The following is a 24160-nucleotide window of genomic DNA, read 5'->3' as shown; positions in this document are numbered from 1 at the left end:
CTCATATGTGGGTCTATTCTCTTTTAAGTTTGCTATGTTTGTTATTAAGTTGCTTCTATTTTTATGCGTTGCATATTGGCATATTGCAATCACTCAGTTCAGCCCTTGGGCGCGGCCGGGCAGCCACCATTGACCTTTAGCGCAACCACGTGACGTGACGTCACGACAGCCGGAGGAAAAGCTGGGCCCCAACTCGCGCAATATGCAACGCACTCTTGGCTTAACCAAGCTAAGCCTGGCCATTTTTATTAGGTCCTTCGCTGCTTGGCACAGCTTAGTGACTGGTTGCCTTGGTGCCTCACCTCCTAATGTGATTACTGCTTCTGAGGCCAGCCTAGTTAGGGTTTCATTCATGGCATCTATGTCATCTTCATCTCAGTTCAAAAGCTCCATACTTGTTTGCAAGCACGAGCCCTAATTGGTCTGCTTTAATCCTGACTACGTCTAGGTTGGCCTATTTCTTCTTCACTAACTTTACACATTCTCTCTTCATATTGAGGGAAATACTAAACTTCACAAAGATATGATTCCAGCACTATACCCTATCGAACACTTCTAGATGCTACACTACGCTGGGTTCAGCAGAAAGTTTGAAATCTGTTTCATTTCTTGTTTCCCCAATAGTGCTTTTCCAGCTCCACTTTCGGCTGCTATGCCTTATAACGAAGGCATTCATTATGGGGAGCGTATTCCTTTCTGCAAATTTCACCAAAATTTCTCCTTGAGTGTTCCGATGATGGATGCCGTGGTTACCAAATGCTTGTTCACCAGCCTGCTTTCCCCACTTTTACACTGAAATCGCCAGTGACTACAATATGCTGAGTCAGCACTTTTTTCGTCGCTTATTCAAGGCCTTCATAAAACTTCGTATTTTTCGTGATCGTGACTGGAGGCTGGAGCGCAGCCTCGTACTACCGTTATTTTACGCTTCCAATTTAGCTTTATTGCGACGACTGCTAACATCTCTGTAAGGCTGCGGAATTCGTCAATGTTGCCCGCTATGTCCTTATGGATTAGGAATCTTACTCCGTATTGTTTCTTATCTGGGAGTCTTCTGTAGCTGAGGATGTGACCATTACCCAGCATTGTAAAAGCCTCACCAGTTATTCTAGCTTCATTAAAGCCAATAATTTCCCCTGCAATTCCTGGTAGTTCGTAGAAGAGTCCTGCTAGCTAGCTTCACTAGAGACGGTTCCTGTGCTGAACATTGCTCGGGTCAGTTTCCAGTGCCGGCCTGTCCGGTTTCAGAGATTCTCATCCCCCTCTGCTGTTTTGCAGGTCTGACCGATGCCTTGGTCAGGTGCTCTCCTGCTGCTGGTTACTGCGGCTTGGATTAATTGTGGCTTCGGTACCGCTGGGGAAAATTGTAGGAGTCGTGAAGGAACTAGTGGCCGAATACTCCATCAGGGAGGTCAATCCCTGTTCTGGTGAGGGAGAGAGAGAGAGAAGAAACATTATTATAAAGTGAAAGGATTTATGTGGTTGGGGCCCTCAGTCCAGGGCCCCAATGGCTGTCGCTACCGCTCGTGCTCGTCGTATCAGGGCCAGCCAGACCTGATGCTCGGAGCGACGGACCATCGCCTCCCACTGCGCATATGTTGGTTGGGGGGATTGTAGAAGAGGGATATCCTTAGGTGGTTTTTGGCACTCAATCATGACGTGGAACGTCGTCGGGTATGCACCCCACCCTGGGCAGGTGGTGGGATATAAGGTTGGGGAGAGCTTGTTGAGAAGGAGGAGGTTCGGATATGAGTTGGTTTGAAGCCGTCTCAGGGATACGGCTTTATTCCGGGAGAAGGATTTGGGAGGAGCGTGATATTGCAAGCGCCCTAGTCTGTAAAAGTCTAGAGTGTCCCGGTATGTGTTGGGCAAATTCTGGGAGGCTTCATATGGGTTGCTCGCCTCACTGCCAGGTGCCCGGCAGGTTAGCTCTCGGGCAGCCGCATGAGCGCGGTCATTGCCCGACAGTGAGGCATGAGCAGGTGTCCAAATCAGCCTGATGCGTGGTATTGAGGGATCTGGAATGGCGGGGAGCTTACGTGTGCTGGTGAGAGCGCGATTGGCTTTCTGAGGTATATGACCCCTGAGGTAGGCTCCACATGCGTCTTGTGAGTCTGTAATGATGATGTGGTCGTGCTTTGGTGATCTTTTCGTGCGACCGACGATGTGGGTGAAGGCAAGTGCTATGGCCAACGTCTCCCCTGCGAGCGTAGCCTCGGTTTGGACGCTACACGAGTGAAGCTTAGCGGGTTCAACAAAGTTCGTTTGCACCTCGACTAGTATAGTCACACTGGCTCTTGGCATATTTTGCTGGCGTCAGGTAGAGGTGTCTGAGGGTCTACCTCGGATGTAGGCGCCCATGTATATATATATATATATATATATATATATATATATATATATATATATATATATATATATATATATATATATATATATATATATATATTGAGAAAAGGTTTATTGGCGGCTCCTAATGTAACGGCACAGCAACCGGGAACGGCGAAGCAGCCCGAAGCACTGTCCAAACGGACGCCAGCAATCAACAGCGCGAGCCGAGACGAGCCGCGCGTTGGCGATGCGGCTGTGCCGCGAGGCGCGTCTTCTTCTTCACAATCTCCCCCCGGACAAAAAGAGCCATCCTGGCGCCTTAAGAATCGGGAGGCAGAGGGTCGTGGTAGGGCTTGAGACGCGAGACGTGGACGATGTCACGTCCACGCCGGCGCAAGTCTTCAGGTGGTGACAGGGGCTCAATGAGAAAATTCACCGGGGATGTTTGCTCCAAGACTCGGTAAGGCCCTTCGAATTTCGGGACGAGTTTCGAGGAAAGCCCCGGCGTTTGGAAAGGGACCGACAACCACACAAGAACGCCTGGAGCGTAGGTCGTGCTTGGATGCGTGTCGAGGCGGTTTTCTTTCTGGCGCTGCTGTTGCTCTGCCGTAAAGGAGCGCGCTAGCTGGCGGCATTCTTCGGCTTGTCGGGCGACGTCGGAAACAGGTAGACACTCGGAGGCGTCAGGACGGTATGGAAGGAGCGTGTCGATGGTATGCGTAGGCTCGCGGCCATACAGGAGGAAGAAAGGTGAAAATCCCGTAGTGGCCTGGATCGCGGTGTTGTACGCGAACGTGATGAATGGAAGGATGCGGTCCCAGTTACCATGATCAGATGCCACGTACATAGAGAGCATATCACCAAGTGTGCGGTTAAATCGCTCTGTGAGCCCGTTAGTCTGTGGATGGTATGCCGTGCTTGTCCGATGAATAATATGGCATTCCGAAAGCAAACTTTCGACGACTTCGGAGAGGAAGGCGCGACCTCGATCGCTGAGGAGTTCCCGAGGTGCGCCGTGTCGAAGCACGAAGCGATGTAGGACGAAAGAGGCTACATCCCGCGCTGTAGCACTTGGTAAAGCAGCAGTTTCGGCGTAGCGTGTCAAATGATCAATAGCAACGACGATCCACCGATTGCCGTCTGGTGTCATAGGAAGCGGGCCGTATAGGTCGATGCCGACGCGATCGAAGGGTGTGGCAGGGCACGGGAGCGGCTGCAAGGCACCAGATGGGCGTAAAGGCGGCGATTTGCGGCGTTGACAGTCAAGACAGCACCGAACAAACTTGTGTACAAAATTGTACATGCCGCGCCAGTAGTAGCGGTGGCGAATTCGTTCGTACGTCTTGAAGACTCCGGCATGGCCACACTGCGGATCGTTGTGGAAAGCGGCACATATTTGAGACCTTAAGCTGCGGGGAACCACCAGAAGCCACCGACGACCTTCAGGAGTGTAATTGCGTCGGTGCAGCAGCTGGTCACGAATGGCAAAATGAACTGCTTGGCGTCGGAGGGTTCGGGATACAGGGATGGTCGACGATCCAGAAAGATAGTCGAAAAGAGAAGCGACCCACGGGTCACGACGTTGTGCGGTTGCAAAGGAGTCCATGTCGAGAGATGACACGGAATGTGAGGAAGTTGTTGCGCAGGCCGAGTCTGGAGGTAAAGGTGAACGAGACAAGGCATCTGCGTCGGAGTGTGTGCGTCCACTGCGGTAGACGACGCGAATATCGTACTCCTGGATGCGTAGTGCCCAACGGGCTAGGCGGCCAGTGGGATCTTTCAAGTTGGCGAGCCAACAAAGCGCATGGTGATCTGTGACCAAGTCGAATGGGCGCCCGTACAGATATGGTCGGAACTTGCCAAGTGCCCATACTAAAGCCAAGCACTCTTTTTCGGTCACGCTGTAATTGGCCTCAGGCTTCGTCAGTGTGCGACTCGCATAGGCGACTACATATTCGGGGTAGCCCGCCTTTCGTTGGGCGAGTACGGCGCCGAGACCGACCCCGCTGGCATCTGTATGTACTTCAGTTGCAGCTGACGGGTCGAAATGGCGAAGAATAGGTGGGGAGATGAGAAGACGACGCAGCGTAGCAAAGGCGGAGTCACATGCAGGGGACCAGCAGGAGAGGGCGGCGTCACCGCGTAGAAGCTGAGTCAATGGCGCCATGATCGATGCGAAATTTTGAACAAAGCGCCGGAAATATGAGCATAGGCCCACGAAGCTTCGAAGTTCTTTGATGGTCTGAGGCTTCGGAAACTCAGCGACTGCTCGAAGTTTTGCAGGATCGGGTAGAACGCCGTGCTTGGACACAACGTGGCCTAAAATGGTGAGCTCTCGCGCGGCGAAGCGGCACTTCTTGAGGTTGAGTTGAAGGCCAGCGTTCGTGAGGCAGGTCAAAACTTGTCTAAGGCGGAGCAGGTGAGTAGGAAAATCGGGCGAGAAAACCACGACATCGTCGAGGTAACACAGACATATAGACCACTTGAGGCCACGCAGCGTGTTGTCCATGAGTCGTTCAAAGGTGGCAGGGGCGTTACAAAGCCCGAAAGGCATCACCTTAAATTCATATAAACCGTCAGGCGTAATGAACGCGGTTTTCTGGCGATCGGCCGCAGCCATGGGGACCTGCCAGTACCCTGAACGCAAGTCAAGGGACGAGAAAAATTCTGCGCCCTGAAGACTGTCGAGGGCGTCATCGATGCGCGGCAAAGGATAGACGTCTTTGCGCGTTACCTTATTTAACCGACGGTAGTCGACGCAAAAGCGAATAGACCCGTCCTTCTTGCGAACGAGAACGACAGGAGATGCCCAGGGACTGTGCGAAGGTTGAATAACATCACGGCGCAGCATATCTTCGACTTGGGTGGTAATGACACGACGCTCTTCGGCAGAGACGCGATATGGTCGTTGACGTAACGGCTGATGTGAACAGGTGTCAATGTAGTGCTGCACTTCCGACGTGCGGCCCAGGTGAGGTTGTGAAACGTCGAATGAACTTCTAAATTTGTGCAGGAGATCAAGAAGGTCGGCGCGTTCGGCAGGTGTGAGGGTATCGGCGATGGCATGCGAGAACGCAACCCTGGACGTTTCCTCAAGCGCGGACATCGAAGATGCTTGGCCGGGGTCGACGTCAAAAGAGTCTCCAGGGACGTCAACCAAAGACGAAGAGTCGAGGTATTCCACGAAGCCAAGGCATTCGCCAACGAGCAACGTAATAGGCGCACAGAGGGGATTGTAAAAGTAGATATTGCTGCAGCCGCCAGCCATGTCAAGCGTCGCGAAGGGCAGTGGGAGAGATTTACGGCTCATGAAGACGTCGGACGGTGTGAAGAGGACCGTTGCATCAGCGATGGCATCGCAAAAGACGGGGACGAGGGCGAAGGAGCCAGGTGGAATATCTGTGTCCTTGCGCACGGTAAGTTTAGAAGGGCGGTCGCAATCTTCGTCCAAGGGTGCGTCACAAGGGGAAAATTCAACTTCGGCGCGTGCGCAGTCGATCACGGCTTTATGACTGGATAAGAAGTCCCATCCGAGGATGACGTCATGCGAGCAGGTGGGAAGAACAATACACTCGACGATGTAAACAATGCCGTGAATAAGCACACGTACAGTACAGGCTGCGTGCGGAGTGACGGGCTGCGCGCTTGCCGTACGAAGCGACAGTCCAGAAAGCGGCGTGGTCACCTTGCGCAGCGAACGGCACAGTTTGGCGGCTATCACAGAAACGGCTGCGCCGGTATCCACAAGAGCGAATGCAGGAACACCTTCTACACAAATTTCGACCACGTTAGCAGGAGAGGCGCGAGGACTTTGACAGTTCGAATGGGGCGCAGTTCTTGCCTCTTGAACTGCGACATTCAGTTTTCCTGGTCAGGTGGTGCGGGTCGCCGACGCATTGGGGAGAGCGAGCGTCGGCGAGGGGATGGCGAGCGACGCGAAGGAAATTCTGGGATGTCAGCACGAGCATACGGTTGGGGGGAAGGAGCGGCGTATTGGCGAAATGGCTGGCTGCCGTACTGGAAGGGCCGCGAGGTGTCGCCGAACGCTTGAGGACGACGGCGGCAATATCGGGCGACGTGTCCGGGAGTGCAGCAAGAATAACAGATGGGTCGATTGTCAGGTGTCCGCCAAGGATTAGCTCGCGGTGCGGTCCAAGATGTAGCATGGGCTTCCGGTGGCAACGGTTGGGACTGGGTCGTGAAAGACGCCGGTGGAGGCCTGCGTACTGCCTGGGCGTACGTAAGAGGCGCGGCCACAGGCAGGACTGGCTGCGCATAGGTGAGAGGCGTGGCGACAGGCTGCACTGCCCGCGTAGAGTTGAAATTCATGGCTGCAGGCGGCTGATGTGGTGCGGAAGGGACAACTTGGGCGACCTCTTCGGAAATGAGGGTGCGGAGCGTGTTTGGAAGACGGGAGGTGGGCTCCTGAGTGAAGGGGACTAAAGAAAGTTGGCGGGCAACTTCCTCACGCACAAAGTCCTTGACCCGCTGAAAGAATGAGGATGGGTCGTACATGTTGTCAAGGCTCGCCAACAAGTCGTCGCTTCCCAAAGGACGCCGAGTCGAAGCGCGTTGCTTCCTTAACTCATCGTAACTTTGGCACAGGCTGACAACTTCAGACACAGTGCGCGGATTCCTGGCTAGGAGCATCTGGAATGCGCCGTCATCGATGCCTTTCAGTATATGGCGAATTCGCTCAGCTTCGGGCATTGTGGCGTTGACTCGTTTACAAAGGTCCACGACGTCTTCTATGTAGCTTGTGAACGTTTCCGCCGTCTGCTGTGCTCGGGCGCGCAAGCGCTGTTCGGCACGGAGCTTGCGAACAGCGGGTCGGCCGAACACTTCCGTAAAGGTTGTCTTGAAGACTGACCATGTGGGCACGTCACTTTCGTGGTTGTGAAACCACAGTTGGGCAACACCAGCCAGATAAAAGATGACGTGAGTTAACTTTGCGGGATCATCCCACTTGTTGTGTGCGCTCACCCGTTCATACGACGCAAACCAGTCTTCTACGTCTTCGTCGTCTGCACCGCTGAAGACCTTGGGGTCCCGTTGTCGTGGAACGCCGGTGCAGGTGACGGACTGTGGCGTCGGTGCCGTTTGGGAGGAGCTGTCGGTCATGGCGGGTGGTAGCGTTCGTGATCTCAGCTCCAGGGTTTCAAGCGATGGGGTTTGAGTCCCAGCACCTCCACCAATTGAGAAAAGGTTTATTGGCGGCTCCTAATGTAACAGCACAGCAACCGGGAACGGCGAAGCAGCCCGAAGCACTGTCCAAACGGACGCCAGCAATCAACAGCGCGAGCCGAGACGAGCCGCGCGTTGGCGATGCGGCTGTGCCGCGAGGCGCGTCTTCTTCTTCACAATATATATATTGTGAGCGCAACATCTGCCTGTCTCTTATTCACCTCTACACATCAGCATCACTTGTACAATATCTTCATCTGTAATTATCATCATCAGCCGCACAGCTTGTTCTTCGTCGTAGCTCAAGTTCCACCGGATTAAACGGTTCCCCATAAGTGGTGGACGGTGCTTTTCGTTCCCCGCAACCTCTCGCCCTTCTCACTGGAGCCCGGCTCGGGTCACCGCATACCACTTCTTGCCATGCTTACTCAAGACAATCCGAGCACAGGCGATGCTACCATCTCAGCACAACCTTTGCCATCCGTCCTTGCTATCCACAACCGCCACCGTGACCCGTCAGTCCTCGCTGGTCTGCGGGGAGATGATGTCGAGGAACGGCTCCAAAACTACAACCTGACAAGCGATTTCAATAAGTTGGATAACTCACAGAAGTTGCATAATATCTCCTTCTACCTTCCCAATGTCGTAAAAACTTCGTTTTGGAACCATCAGCCTGATCTCCCCGATTGGACACGTTAACGCGATAACTTCGTCAGATCTTCGGCGCTTCCACTGTCCGCACTGAGGTCGCGAAGAAGAAGCTCGGTAAGCGTCCAGTTCCCCGAGGAATCGTACACATCCTTCATTGATGATGTGCTAGCTTTGTGCAAACGTGTCAATGCCACCATGTACTAGACCAACCCAATACGGCATATTATTAAAGGCATAAACACCGCCGCCTTTAGCGCACTCGCCACAGATAATCCTGCCACCATCCAAGATGCAATAGCCACTTGGCAGCGCCTTGAGGAACTTCAATCTCTCCGGCTATGCACGGATAACACAGACCTTCGTTTACCTTCAGAGGTAGAATTGTGCACGATCATACGCGATATGCCATATCGCCATAGGTCGCCTTCTCCCCGTCGTCGTTCCGTAACACTTCTCCGACCTGCTTCGCATTTCTCTAATGCTCATTTCTCATGTCTAGAATACAAGACACGAAAGAGTGCCCGTAAGGGCCTGCCTCATCAGGAGGTTATGCTCACGCGGAAGTAAAAATTTGGGTGAATTCAGTCAAGCCTTAGGTGTTTCAGTAAATTCTTGCTATGGTTTGAAGCACCCTGCGCATGCACAATATGTAGCGTATGCAGTGTTGCAGCTTAAGCTAGCCCGTTAGCATTTAGAGTGCAGCTGTTCGGCGCCCGTTCCTGCGTTTCGCGGCACCGTAGTCCCTCGCCGTAACCAAGGTCAACATCCGCCCGCTGCCCTAGCTGCGCGCATTCCTGCTGTCATCTCTCGCACGCGGCACGAGTCTTGCTCTCGCCTTGCCCTACAAAGCCGGATCACGTGTTCTCGCTTATCCTCTCGGCCCCTTCCTAGGCGCAGCGCCGTTGTGGTGACTGTCGACGCTACCGTCCACTCTGCCCTCGCGGTCTCTTCTACCGCTGTCGCAGCACTGCCGCGGTGCCGGTGGCAGGCGCTCCTTGCCGCCTCGCGCGTGATCCACGGCTCTCCGCTCCTCCGTCTCCGCGTCGCGTGGCTGTACGGCTCTCATCCGTGTCTGTCGCTTCCCCGTTTGCGGGGCGCGTTCCGTGGTGAAATTTCTCACCTCTACCAGTGCTTGCGCCTGGCTCCCGCCTCCACTTCTACCCTATACGTCCGCTTACCTGGCGCAGGGCCGTTGCGGTGACTCGAAAGACAGTTATAGCGTTCCGTCCCCTTACTTCAACTTGGCACCCCAACCTTGTGCGGCCACATTGAGGCCTGTCTGTTAATGAATGGGCGTGACCTCTACTCAGTACCCCTGTTCTCCACCCGTTTCCTCATCCCACCTCAAAAGAAGCCTTAAATAATAATTGCTATTCTCCCCACCCCACTCTCCTCGCCGGTGACCCACTATAAGATGGCGCGTAGCCGGAGTGCCCGCTCGATAGCGGTGGATTGCGCTGTGTGCTGCCCGATCCGAAACGCAGAACCGCCTCTGCTCGACCCTGCATGCTCTGTATGCGGTTATCTGTTGTTTAAATAAGGCAACAGCTGTGTTCAAAGATTGCATTACCAAGAAGCGTAAACGTCGGCCATTTTTTCGTTACCAGACATTATATTGGCCATGGGATCCACATGATATCAGCGCTCTGATTGCAGTGTTCATTCGGTACGTTCGCGGTGTCCTAGTGAAAATTGCTGAGCTTGATTTGTCGCCATGCCTCGTAGGAGACCGCAAATGGGAGCGCTGGTGAAAAGCATAAGGATAGCTTTGCTTGGGGTGTTGGTTGTGGTACGACACTGCTTGGGAGGTTATTTCCATTTCTAAAGCCGCTGTGTTGATGTAGGTGGATATGTGCTCATTGGTAGCATGCATCGAGCTGTATCAGCTTCGCGGAACAGTATTAGTGCCAGAACTTGCGTTTATCGCATGAGGCGTGTTTTGATGCGGACGCAATGAATCTGACCGATTGTAAGGCAATGCGAGGCCGCGAAAAGTGGTTAAGCGAAAGTCTCCGTTCTGTATCAGGACGCCTGTTTATAATGTCACACGGACGGATATCCAAGTGGGCAAAAAACAGCGGGCTTGGCTTCGTTGATACTTCCAGAGGGGGGGGGGGGGGGGCAGTGAAGTTGGCGCCGCAATATCCGCAGTATGATGGTATGGTTATTGCTTTTTAAAGCGCTAAATAGTGACACGGCGAGGATCGTCAATCAACGCGATATATATGCGCTTCGCAACTGCACCTCAACAATAACCGTGGGCATAGCTTTTGCCAGCTCGTTGTGCATTTATAGACTACCCTATTAGCGTGTGCGCCTTCACTGAACGCCTCTACGCGATTTTAGAGCAGTCGGCTTATTGAAAATATTATTATATGGTAACTACCCAACATAATGATTTGACCAAGGGAAGACGGGGCGAAGCCTTGCTCATTAGGTCAAGTACGAAGTAGCATAAGGTAAAAGAGACTTGCAAGAAGCCTTTCTGCATAAGCGGCGGAAGGAAAGGGGGGACGGCAGTGGGAGTAACCGTCTTATTAACAGGTACCAACAGCAAAGGGCGAAATAAAGACTGACTTGGCTGCATGGCAAGTGGTGATATTGAGCTCACAAAATTATCCAAATGACATCAACAGGAAATACAAATACGGACATATACTCCCAGGCAAATTTACACTCTTCGAAGTGTATATTTGCCATACAACGATAATATTCTGCCTTGCTTGCGTTTCCTTTTTGAAAACGTTGCGCTCGTTACTTTCCTGTCGAGAATCCGCTGTCATGCTGATAACAGGCATGTCATTCCTGACTTGGAAGGACCGGGCTCGCGGTGTTAAAGAAAGGCATTGCGGACAAGAAAGATGACGGTTATTGTTCTGTAGCAAAATATGACCCAAATGGTGCACCTCTTTTCAAGAGTGTTGAGGATCTAGACTGATTTACTGATTACAAATGGCTATGCAATGCCAAAAGTGCGCGCAGGACAAAACTTTGCACTAGTGAAGAAGGAGAATATATGTCGTGAGCTAATAGAGTGACAGTGTAGAAATAGGAAGTGATGTTGTGAACGTTGAAATAAGCAGCGATGTATCGACTATGCCTTAGTCTTAGAGACGGTTTACGAATGACTACACAAAATGACAATGAACAAGAAAATGACAGCTTCGGTAGCGATGGTAAACGTATAAATACTTCCACTTCGGTAAAGATAAAAATTTACGACTGAAAGCCAGAGCAACAGAATACTTAAAAGTTATTGAAAAGCAAATAGCAGGGATTCTAAAAACTATAGAGGAAATGCGAAGTCCCTTCCTGCCTGGAACTACAAGGAGCTACTAGACGTTCTGCACCGGGATAAAATTCGCCTGTACACGGGTAAAACATAGCACTTATGGAGTGCGATTGTGTTGTTACTGGAGCTATCGCACCTTTGTTTCAGTGCACTTTGTCGTTTTCGAACGTCGGAGAAACCGCTCCATTGTAATGACAAGCGCAGGTATGACCTATATAAAAATAACCTGTACTCTCACTGCTAAAGAACCTGCAGTCCGGGTTTCTAGCGGTGAGTGTATAGCCATAAAAGGGAGCTGCTTTCGTCGATGCACCGTTTCTGGTAATGCCGAAAATCATGAGGCAAGGCGCAGTCATCATACTTGTCCTTCTGGCACCGATTCCTGAAGTCCTCGGCTTCGGTGCGTTCTTGGGTGTGTATTTACTCCAATTTATTATTTTTCACTGTGGTTGCACAATGTAATTTTCAAACATATGCATGCGCCTTTCGCCGTTCTCAGCATCACATAAGGAACCCAAAGGCCACAACCTACGCCACTGTACGAAATGTGCCATGTGTAATGGTGCCACTTGTCGCGTTTTTTTTAATCCAGTTACCTGCCTACAGACATTACCATCATATTTTATGGCGGCGTGTAGGAGTGGCTGGTAGAGCATTTGTTCGAACGTCACCAATGCAAACATCAAATTAATATTACGAAGTACCGAAATCAGTGCTGATAAGCATTTACTGAAATAGCAATGAATTGGGGGACGATTAGTTCACGGCACAGTGTGAAGCACTAGTAGATGCATAACGTTCAGTTTCTAGCTTAAGCTGATGCTTTGACTTCTGTATTAAGAAGTACCTTTCCGATTATCTCACCAGGTTATTTAGTAGTCTTTCTTAATAATGATGTCCGTGGTTCTAGACCAAATCGTGCTGTGAAGCGTTGGTATCTGCGATTGTCACTAAAGACTATCATATCTAAAATTTAGTGTATATATCCAAATCAGAAAAAACAAATCACAGTGCTGCTCACAATACCTCTAAAGTATTTTCAAACTAATACGGCTAGCTGATAAATATTTTGGACTGCAAGATTTATTCGCCCTAATTTAGTGGCGTATGTGCTGGTAAACTTTCTCATGAGCAAAGCACATCGAATGACACGCTTTGGTCAATAGCTACAAAGGTTACACAGAATATTGAAGAAAGCTACGAACTCATTTATCGTCTTGATAGGTGTTCGCTGTGACGAAAGCTACGCACACACATTTATTGTCTTGCTAGGAGAGTCGATATTATTTGGACGTTATGAGGGTGGCAACGGTCTCGTGCTCGCCCTTACAAACTGATCGGCTCGGGTACAACATTCCACGCGTTCTTAGCCCTAGTCAAGTCTATGCACAATGGGTTGGAAGTGATCGGGTTTGCGAAATTTGTCTGGCATATGAAACCAAAGCACTGCAACACAAATAGCGTATACCACTTCTCGTTCTGCATATGTGGCTGTTGAAATCACCAACGACAATGATGTGCGTGGATTTATCATCCCTGACGCAGAACCTCAATCTGACTTTTGAGTGTGCCCGGGTGTAGACAGTCTATACCACAATTCCGTCTGCTGTGCGAACGGCACACATATCAGCACAGCCAGTGAGACTTTTGCCTGGCCACGGGAATAGGATGTCCTGCACGTGACCTTCCCATAGCAACTGGGGGGGGGGGGGGGGGGGGGGCCACAAGCACTCAGCAAAAAGCCGCGAACAGTTCATACATTCTTTAGAAACACGCATACCACATACATAACAGCATACGTTACAATAAATAAGCCAAGAAAAAGCATCCGAACCACATACTTTATGATAAGGTGCTCGTGATAGCAATGCGAAGCACGTAGTGCTCCCCACAAACGTGCCCCGGTAGAGATTACAGTTGTGCAAGCCACCGCGGCGACGAAAGCTTTCGACGTAGAGTATGACGTGCGTAGGCTTTGGTATACAAGATAACCAGCCTAGGGACTGACCTCAATGTTGTTGCAGTACTATTATGGGCCGCGGCGTGCCATTAAAATTTCGCCCATTCCTAGCATCACTCTAGCATAGCACTACTACGATTACTCTGAAGCCATAAAGCACTGCATACCACCCTGAGCTGTTGTAGTGGTGGTTTTCAATAGCTTCTGTGCTCGTCAACCTTCACAGAGTGGAATGGCTCAATAATTTTTTTACCACGCTATATCAGCCCGCTGAGAGGCTGTGCTATATAATTAAGATATCCTACAGACGGTCTTAAAGTTACCCTTTACCTTTGTAAACGAACTTTTGGCGTAACGTTTCCTAGATATATGTAAGCACACAGATATGGTTACCCTTTCATATATTTCTCTGTAGTATACCTAAACCACTGAGCGTGTTCGGCGGTTTACGGAATAAAATGCTATACGACAAGGCCAAATTATTCTCGATGTGTTTCACAATCGTCGGTTGCAAAACTTTCCAAGTACCTATGTTTTGAATTCATATGTGCTGTCAGTGGTGCTGGCGAGAGGCTTCTGTAACAGGTAGTCAATGAGGGCTTCATGCAGCCTTCTGACCTTCTGAAAGCCGTTATCCGTAAGGTTCAATTTCTAATTTGTTATAGCTTGCTTAAATTGCGTTGTTGCTGTGGTAAACTTAGCATCTTCTATGCAATATGATAGGAAACTATCATCACTCTCCTATTCTCGCACTTCCCTCACTCGAGCTTCTCAAAAAATTTTAATACGAGAAGTATTGCTACTTGTAACTGCACTAACTAATAAATTTTCTCTCAAAAGACGCCTTTCTGCCTAATTAGACCTGTTGTTTGCACTGTGGTGCTACTTGGCAACTGATGTGCTAACAGGAGAATTCCTATGTTCTGTGAGGGAGTCAAAGTGTTCTAAAATATTATTATTCTGCAAGATTACAGCCACGACGGCAAAGTGTTGCGGTAAAATTATTAGGGAAGCTTTTCGAAGAAGTAGTGAGCGTCTATAATATTCGTCTATAATGAAGGCCCGGTTTGAACACAGATGTTGTGCCGATTTATTATTTCACGATGCTTTTCGCTTAACAGTTTCACCCAGATTAAAATGAAGTGCATAAAATAGATGTCTTGTTTTTCTGTACATATCCAGCAAGGTTGGCGGTGAGAATGCCGTTCTTGTTGAGGTCCTTGCCCAGGGTTGGTGAGTACAAGTTTTACTATATTTGAGAAAACAATCTCCACATGCGGCATGCAGCCGAACGACTTTGTTCAAGTTTCCTCCCACTGTGAAGCAAATAATGATCAACATCCAACATCATCATTATCCACATCTGTCTAACGATATGCATTGCAGGACGCCAGCTGGCTTTACCCTATGCTTGAGGACTTTCTAATTCCATTACACCAACTTCTTTTCCGTTGTCCTGGAATGTATCACCTTTCTGTCGGCACCTATTCTGTAACTCAGCTAGACCGCTGTTTACGCATCCTACGCAAAACATGATCCACCAATCTCCCTTTGTTTTCTATTGTAGTCAGCTAAAATAACCGTAGCCCCTACACGATGTTTATTCCCCCTGAGTGCCTTCATGTCCCCTAACGTTACGCGTATTATAGTTTCGTTCCCTCGTCCGTTGCGTGGTCCTTACTTACTTCTCGAGCTTATTTCTTGACCAGCGAGTTTCTGCCTCATATGTGAGCGCCACGAGAAAGGGGATCATTTTACACTTCATTTGAAGCCTAGCCATAAGCTGCCTGTGATGATTTTCTAATGCCTGGTATTGGCATCCCACCGATGGCACCGGCTGTTGGAACCTCAGTGCTGACACCCGTTATTGCAATCGGACCGCTGGCGCCCGTTGTTGCAAATGGGTCGCAAGCCCTAAAGGTAGCGTTGGCCTGGCGGCCTGGGGCATAACTGGAAGCATCCGAAGGTCCGAGCAAAGCATGAGTCGACTGCTACCAGAACAACTTGTTTATTCTGGCATCGCAAAAGAGCGGCCGGTCAGGTCGCCCGAAGTGGAGAGACGGGAGAGCACGTTACTCAACAAAAGAAATCGGAGCCTCTATCTTGGCGTCCGGGAGCAGCTGCTTTTATACTCTTGGCGTCGCGGGCAAGAAGGAAGGTCACGGGATGACACCACGTGACAGCGAGGCACGGACGGACTGAGAGACATGTAGAGACGAGTGTAGTGACGCATCAGCCGGGCCGGCGCCGGTCAGACCTCCTCGCTTCACACTTGGGGAGCTCCTCTCCCCGGCTGCCGCGCTTTGACAAGCATGGGCACACACACACACACGCACACACAAAGACACGTGGCACTGAACATGCCGGGACGCGCTCGGCGGGGATGCGTCGCGGCCGCTTCGGACGGGCCAAAATGTCCGCCGCTTTGAACGAAGCCCCTGCGTCCGTTGCATCTGCGCCGGCTACACCGCGCGTCGTAGGCGAAACGTAACAGAACGCCCCGCCGGGGGAAGGAGATCTCGATGGTCAGGGGACTGCATCCGCTGTCCGGAGGGATGTGGCTCGATGATACTCATAACCGAAGTCGGTCGTCCCTCGGCGTTTCTTGAGCGCAGCGCACCGAGAAGGCCTCGTTCTCACGTTCAGGTTCACACAGGACACTGCAAACTGACTTCGGGAGAGTTGCCATTTTTTTTCTCGTTACCCAGCAAGGGTTAGAACTGCGCCGAAACTCAGCCGCTCAGTCAGCAAGCACGGCACAACCCTCACTAAGCCATGCCAGGCTCTTTCCCCTTTTATACTACTGCCTAGTTCCTTACAGTAGTCTAGCAGCACTCAGAACGCGTCCACAAATCGGAAAATTGCACTAGAAAGCACATCATCACTTTGAAACACTACACAAAAGCAATATGTTAAAAATCCTGCCTCAGGAAGAAAAACATCAATAACAAACAATTTTGAGGCTGATTCCCACGTTAGGGGCTTCGACTTAAGCCATCGGCGTTACCGTTGAGACTCCCCTTTTTGTAACGCACCTCAAAGGAATATTGTTGCAAAGCGAGGCTCCAGCGCAGGAGGCGGCCATTTGTGGAACAGATGGTCTGCAGCCATTGGAGAGGGCAGTGATCCGTCTCGAAACATGCGAAACGGAGATCGCAGCGAGCGACCGTACACTAGCTCAGCTGGCAAAAACCCCGTAGCCGCATGCGGCGCGGTCCTCAATGCAAACATCACCCCAGGCAGAAACAGCTCCCAGTCAGTTTGTTGTTCAAACCACAATGCTCTCCACACGCGCTTCATGACGGAGTGGAGCTTCTCAAGGGAATTCGACTGTGGGTGGTACACTGAGCTGTGTAACAGCTTTACCCCACACCTTTCGAGAAAGGCTGTCGTCAAAGCGCTAGTAAACTCTGTGCCCTGATCTCATGAGATTTCCGCAGGAAAACCAACTCGCGCAAATATGGAAAGTAGGGCATTGACTATCTCAACTGAGCTGAGTTCTTTAAGCGGCACTGCTTCAGGGAACTTTGTCGCTGGGCAGATCACAGTCAAAATGTGTCTGTACCCCGTGGCTGTTACCGGCAGAGGTCCCGCTGTATCAATAACGAGCCGTCTAAAAGGCTCCGTAATGATAGGTACCAACTTCAACGGCACCCTCAATTTGTCCCCTGGTTTGCCCACCCGCTGACAGGTGTCACATGTCTTCACAAAGTGGTCTGCGTCCCGAAAACACCCTGGCCAATAGTACTCTTGCAAGAGACGGTCTTTAGTTTTCTTAACTCCTAGGTGTCCGGACCATGAACCCCCATGCGACAAGCGCAACAGATCATGACGATAGCACTGAGGCACGATCAGCTGATCGAACTCCACTCCCCTGCGGTCTATATACTTCCGGTACAGGACCGCACCTCTTTCCACAAAGCGAGCATTTTTCTTGGCGATACCTTCCTTGACAATGCAGCGTATGTTTTCTAGGCTGCCATCCTTCTTTTGCTACGCTATCAAAGCCGACCGGCTGACTTTTAGCAACATATTAAGTCCGTCTGACGTAGGCGCGATGAGCAAATCTGCAGATAGCTCTTCTAACTTTCCCGCATCGAGAATTTCCTCTCCAGTATCTGGTGCCTTTAACGCTACAGGCTCAATGTTATTCAGTTCGGGCGTGCTCTGAATATCAGCTTGCTGCGCCTCTGACCCTTTCTCATCGTTCGACAACGTCGGCCCCGCAACTACCGCCTTTGCAGCGAGCTCCCGAACCTTCGATCTGGTTAAGGCCTGAACGCTAGCCTCACCAAACAAAAGCCCCTTCTCGCGCAGGAGGTGATCGGACCTGTTCGAAAATAGGTACGGGTACTGGGGGGGGCAGCATAGATGACACTATGGCCTCCGTCTCAAGTGCACCAAAAGGTCCTTCAAAAGGCACTTTTGCTACGGGCAGACACACGTTATGAGCTTCGACGGCTTGCTTGATCCATGCGCACTCGCCCGTGAACATATCGGGTTCTACGTAAGATGGGTGAACTACATCCATCGTAGCTGCGGAATCGCGAAGCACTCGGCACTCTTTCCCGTTTACGAGGAGGTCTCGCATGTAAGGCTCGAGAAGCTTCATGTTCTCGTCAGTGCTGCATAATGACAAAAACACGACTTTTGTTTTTGTTTCTGGACACTGCGCCGAAAAGTGACCCGGCTTCTGGCACGTATAACAAACGCCCGCTTGCCTCGTCTCGAACCGCTTTCTGCGTTCGGCTTCGGTTGCCGCCGTCTCCTTACGTTCGGTCGGACTGCTTTCACTCGCATCCGCACTACGTGTGTCCCCCTTTGCTCTCATGGGCGTGAACTTCGGCCTCTCAAACTTGGAGCCAAATTCACCCTTTTGACCGTCCTTAGCTCCGCGAGCCCGACGCGTCACAAACTCTTCGGCTAGCTCAGCGGCTCTAGCCACCGTACTAACGTCTCGCCCATCCAGGACCCAGTACCGCACGTTCTCAGGTAACCGACTTTATAACTGTTCTAGCCCGAAACACTGCAGAACTTTCTCGTGGTCACCAAACGCTTTCTCTTCTTTGAGCCACTCCTGCATGTTTGACATAAGCCTGTAGGCAAACTCTGTATACGACTCACTTTTGCCTTTCTCATTTTCCCGAAACTTCCGACGGAACGCCTCCGCTGACAGCCTGTACTTTTTTAGCAGACTCGATTTCACTTGGTCGAAATCCTCTGCCTCCTCTCTATTCAAGCGAGCGACTACGTCGGCCGCCTCGCCGGGTAACAAAGTGAGCAAGCGCTGTGGCCACGTTTCCCGAGAGAACCCCTGCTTCTCGCACGTTCACTCAAAGTTAACAAGGAACAAACCAATGTCCTCTCCAAACTTAAACGTCCGCATCAGGTCAGTCATTTTAAACAATACTCGTTCTCCTGCACCGTGTGCCTGACTTCCATTACGAGCGCGTTCCATCTCTACCTCGAGACGCTTCATTTCCAAAGCGTGTTGACGGTCACGCTCTTCTTTTTTCTCTTGTTGCTCTCGTTCTATCTGTTCTTTACGTTCACGCTCATCTTTCTCTTTTTGTTCTTTAAGTTCGCGCTCCTGTCTTTTTGCCCTTTCCTCAATGGCCTCAAGGCATTCCGACAGCTCGTCATCCTCAGCTTCTAACTCAAGAATAGCCCTTAGCAGTTCTGGTTTTCTGAGTTTGTCTGAGACATCCAGACCCAACTCTCTTGCAAGCTCCAGCAATTTCGGTTTGCGCAACGACTTCAAATCCATGGCTGCTCTGAATGCTGCTTTCTCTACTGCCTACTAATGTCTTGCCGCAAACTAACCCGGCAGAAACGACAACCACAATTACCAGCTCTGTTTCTGACACTAACAAAAGCCTGGCAAAACTCAAAAGAAGAAAGTCCCGCACTCACCAAACTTCGCAGCCAAGAATTCAGCGCAGTCGTTCCGCTGCAGGCAACCAGTCATCACACAGGGCTCGTTGCACTGCTCCCGGATGGTCGTTGTGCTGCTCAGCATACAGTCAACCGCATATCTTCGCTGCTGGCCTCCGTTGTCGCGATCTCACCGCTGGCAACCAGCTGTTGGTATCCCACCGATGGCACCGGCTGTTGGAATCCCACCGATGGCACCGGCTGTTGGAACCTCAGTGCTGACACCCGTTATTGCAATCGGACCGCTGGCGCCCGTTGTTGCAAATGGGTCGCAAGCCCTAAGGGTAGCGTTGGCCTGGCGGCCTGGGGCATAACTGGAAGCATCGGAAGGTCCGAGCAAAGCATGAGTCGACTGCTACCAGAACAACTTGTTTATTCTGGCATCGCAAAAGAGCGGCCGGTCAGGTCGCCCGAAGTGGAGAGACGGGAGAGCACGTTACTCAACAAAAGAAATCGGAGCCTCTCTCTTGGCGTCCGGGAGCAGCTGCTTTTATACTCTTGGCGTCGCGGGCAAGATGGAAGGTCACGGGATGACACCACGTGACAGCGAGGCACGGACGGACTGAGGGACATGTAGAGACGAGTGTAGTGACGCATCAGCCGGGCCGGCGCCGGTCAGACCTCCTCGCTTCACACTTGGGGAGCTCCTCTCCCCGGCTGCCGCGCTTTGACAAGCGTGGGCACACACACACACACGCACACACAAAGACACGTGGCACTGAACATGCCGGGACGCGCTCGGCGGGGATGCGTCGCGGCCGCTCCGAACGGGCCAAAATGTCCGCCGCTTTGAACGAAGCTCCGGCGTCCGTTGCATCTGCGCCGGCTACACCGCGCGTCGTAGGCGAAACGTAACACTGGCGATGTGTTCCAACTCATTTTATAAGCCAGCTAGGCGGAGCATTTTATTACTCTGTAAACGTTCTCGTAATTAGTGTCCCCTGCGAGGATATTACCTAGACAAACGTGCTGTTGTACAGCTTGTGGAAAATTTCTGCCAATTATCAATTTGATTACCTTCGCCTTCTACGGCGTATCATTGTTCAAGCAGACTCTTACATTTTCTCGGTTAAGGTCCTCATTCAATTCTTGCTAGGGATTTCCAGCGTTTCTGAGCAGCGGAATGTTATCTGCAAACCGTGAGTAGCTGAAGTATTTGTCATTTATCCTGAATCCTGACATTTCCTAGTCCAATTTATGGAATACTTCGAAGCATGCGGCGAATATTCTGAGAGTGGTTTTGCCTCCTTGTCAGGCCCCTTTCATGGCGGAAAATCAATGTAGCTGTGGTGTATTTATAAGATATTCACGTAACGTAGGATATTCGTAAGATACTCAGGTGTCATTACTGTACTCCTTGGCTACGTAACGCCTCCATACTGTTCCTATCTCTACTAAATCGAGTGCCTTGTCACAATCGATGAAAACCATAGAGAGTGCCTCGTTCTACTAAGCATATTTCTAAATTCCGTTATGATGGAATAGATATGATTCATTGTTGAACGCGCCTGCCTGTAACAAGCGAATTCACATAGTGGATTTAAGTCCGGTGGTGCCCTGATTCAATTCTAAAGTGCTTTGTACTGTATTTTGTAAAGCTTTTCAAATCTTAAACTTGTACCTTCCGGCTTATTAGTATGGTATTGGTATTCTTCCGATTCTCTGGTATGTTGAAGTCTTCAGGAATTGCGAACAAAGCGTATAGAGAATAATTTCGACAATAATAACCCCTCCATCGTTAATTATATGTACTGGCGAAATTCAGACGAAATCTCCCTCGAGTTTGATCTTGTGTGTAACGCGATAGTATATATCGTCATTTTTCTTGTTACCTCCTTTGTTCTTGGAAAAGCTTGCCTATTTGTCGCCTTGGTGCGTTACGGCCGACCTAAATTTAATCTTCACAAATTTATCTACTTAAGATGTTATTTGTTGTCACTATGTTACCTTCTACTTTTTCTTCTAAATCCGGATAATTGTTCGAGAGCATAAGACCTTAATGAGAGGAGCATTCCCGGCAAGTTGGTAATCCATTAAATGATATTGCGCGACAAAAAAACGACACGACTTCTCCGTAGCCGGCATATAAGTGCGTCAAGCTCTAATATAGTGCCTCGCTGTAATGTAGGCCACTACAGCGCCACAATGCAATCCTGTGTTGAATTGTACCTCTCCAAATCGTGCTTTCAAAAAAATTTTTTCATAAATGCAGAGACCAGAGTGTGAAAATCTTTCGCGTGAACACTCTACTAACAACTCTAACACCCTAACACTCTAATGTGAGCACTGTGATAACAACTCGGCTACATCGAAACACATCAATGGCTGGACTACAGGTATCTTACAAACAAACTGGACTTCGCGAATAGAATTTATATTACGGAGGATAAGGACTGTGACATCTTCAGCAAAATACTCAAGACTAACGAAACAAAGGCTTCCCTAAAGTGGCAACTAAATCTCCAGAAGAAACCACTATGGAGATTACATTCTGCGCTTGGTGTGTCGTCTTCTCTCACGTCCGTGTCGTTTTTTTTTTTTTGTCGTGTAATATCATTTAAGCAAAGCATAAGACCGATTTAATAATCATTTTTTATTTGTTGCTGCCACAATAGCCTGTACCGACTCGAATAGTTTTGCTCTTTCTTCATATTAAGAGCAATTCTTTACCTCTCTAACAAATATTGACGTTAAATTCTTTTTCGTTCATTTGGAACTACAGAGAATTTGGCTATAATTATCCAGTTCTGCCTAAGCCCGCTAGGCGGAGCAATGTTTTCGGTGTGCTGCGAGTTGTCGATCAATTTTTCTTCGCGTGGCAATGTGCTAGCCATCTGGTTAGGTGGAACGGCAGAGTTACCATTCCGAAAAGGCATAGGTTCTGGGTTCATTTTCTGTAGAAGGATAATTCTCTTTTTTCAACAGGCAGGCTTTCTTTCTGGGACACCCATGGATATTTTCTTTGTATCTTAATGCTACCACAGCGGTCGATGACAATTTTGTCTTTCGACGACCTTTCTACACGTTGCGAACTTCCGCAAAACAAGTTTACCCATATTGAGCGTCATTTTGTTTTACTATCCATCAGAGTCATCAATTTCGCGCGCCCATTTTTTGTTTTATTGCGAACTAGTCAAACAAAAAACGATCACGAAACTGTACTCAGCTGTTTCGGTTACGTCGGTTGCACTTCACTTATCACAGCATACAAAGAAATTTAAAATATACCTTCAGGTAGACAGGAGCAGCAGCAGAAGCAGCAGCAATTGTGCAGTGCTGTGCAGTGGTGACGCAAAGAATACTTCATTTTAAAATACTCAGAGGCCTTAGTTATTTAATTGGCGAGACAGAACCAGCCATCTTCAGCAAAATGTAGTCAACAGGGAACAAGCTTTGGTCTAAAACATCAGGTGGCCGTAGTTATCATCTTTCTCCTCCACGCTCGCCTGCTTCTCTTGTGGACTTCTCCGTAGCCCGCATACAAGTGCGTCAAGCTCTAATATAGTGTCCCGCTGTAATGTAGGCCACTAAAGCGCCACAATGCAATCCTCTGTTCAGTTGTACCTCTCCAAATCGTGCTTTCAAAAAATTTTCTTCATAAATGCAGTGACCGGAGTGTGAAGATCTTTCGGGTAAGCAATTCATAACTCGACTACATCGATACACATCAATGGCTAGACTACAGTCCAAATAGACTGGACCTCGCGAATAGAATTTAGATTACTAAGGACAAGGACTGTGACATCTTCAGCAAAATACTAACCTAACCTAACCTAACCAAACAAACACTTCCCTAATGTGGCAAACTAGACCTCCAGAAGGAAGCACACTGGAGTGACTAAAAGCCCTACTCTCAAACTTTAAACAGCTAGAGGGCACACAAATATCAGTGGTATTTGAATCTCTGGTACAGATTATGCGACAGCAGATTCAATGTTCCGCTATCAATTCAAGTTAAGAATGTGTAGTGAATGCGGGCCTGATTGTGTCACGTGCGCAGCAACAAAGCTCTCAAAACGGGTTTCACAAAGAACTTATCCTCTTCAAGGCTGGCTTTGCGACCGCGAAAAAGTGAGAACGGTACGGCAAAGGCTGTTGGTTACTACTATAAGCCTGCAGCCTTGTCACTCTGTATACTACTGTTTACTAAAGCATTGTGCGTCGGCTTAGAGCCGAGATGAAAAATACAAACGAAGCGAAAAGGAACGCATGTCGCGGCTTCTTGTTTAGCAGAAGCAGCCAACACCTGTCCAACCGCCTTGACACTTTTTCACGGTCACCTTGTTAGCTATTTAGTAGTGTTGGTTCTTCGAAACCCCATTTCAACGTGCTGCTCGCGCGCGCGCACGAGATGCGGCTACTCGTCTTCACCATGCCTTCACTTCTCTTCTTTTTTCTTCTTGTTTCGCGCAACAACGTTGTAACATGAAAGTATTTATTGGCGAAAACGTAACCATGTTCACGAATGTGATGTGCAATTTCACATTCGTGCATGCTTACGCAGATACGCGAGGAAATCTAAGTTTGCGCGATGTCATTTGACTAAACAGCGTTGGCCCCGTCGCCGTATCTCGTCGCCCTTTTTGTTTAACAGCTTGAACTGCGTTAGCTGGGACGCATCTTAGGTGTATGTTTATGTGGAGTTTCTGTGCATGTGCATGATCCTTCAATCTTATTTTTCTTTTTGGCAGGAGAAGTCGTACACGTCTTGGGCCATCTAGGTGGAGGATTGTTGGAACTTCGTAAGTTGAGCGTTTACACCGAAGGCACTATATTCTCATGACATGCCGGATCGTAGTAGGCATGAC

The 24160-nt window shown here is 49.7% G+C and overlaps 1 protein-coding gene across 1 annotated transcript in view; it reads left to right on the top strand.

Moving 5' to 3' along the window:
- Window positions 1–11708: 11708 nt before the first annotated feature.
- LOC135915623 (uncharacterized) overlaps window positions 11709–24160 on the top strand; it is a 36493-nt gene continuing 24041 nt past the window's right edge. Inside the window, exons 1-3 of the mRNA XM_065448732.2 lie at window positions 11709–11870; window positions 14601–14651; window positions 24044–24094. Coding sequence (XP_065304804.2) covers window positions 11783–11870; window positions 14601–14651; window positions 24044–24094 — 190 coding nt within the window. The 5' untranslated portion in view covers window positions 11709–11782. The remainder of the gene's footprint in view (window positions 11871–14600; window positions 14652–24043; window positions 24095–24160) is intronic.

This window comes from Dermacentor albipictus, chromosome 3 (assembly GCF_038994185.2).
Source record: "Dermacentor albipictus isolate Rhodes 1998 colony chromosome 3, USDA_Dalb.pri_finalv2, whole genome shotgun sequence".
Taxonomy (NCBI): domain Eukaryota; kingdom Metazoa; phylum Arthropoda; class Arachnida; order Ixodida; family Ixodidae; genus Dermacentor; species Dermacentor albipictus.
Note: the sequence above shows the minus strand (reverse complement) of the source record. Positions and strands in the feature narration are given on the sequence as shown.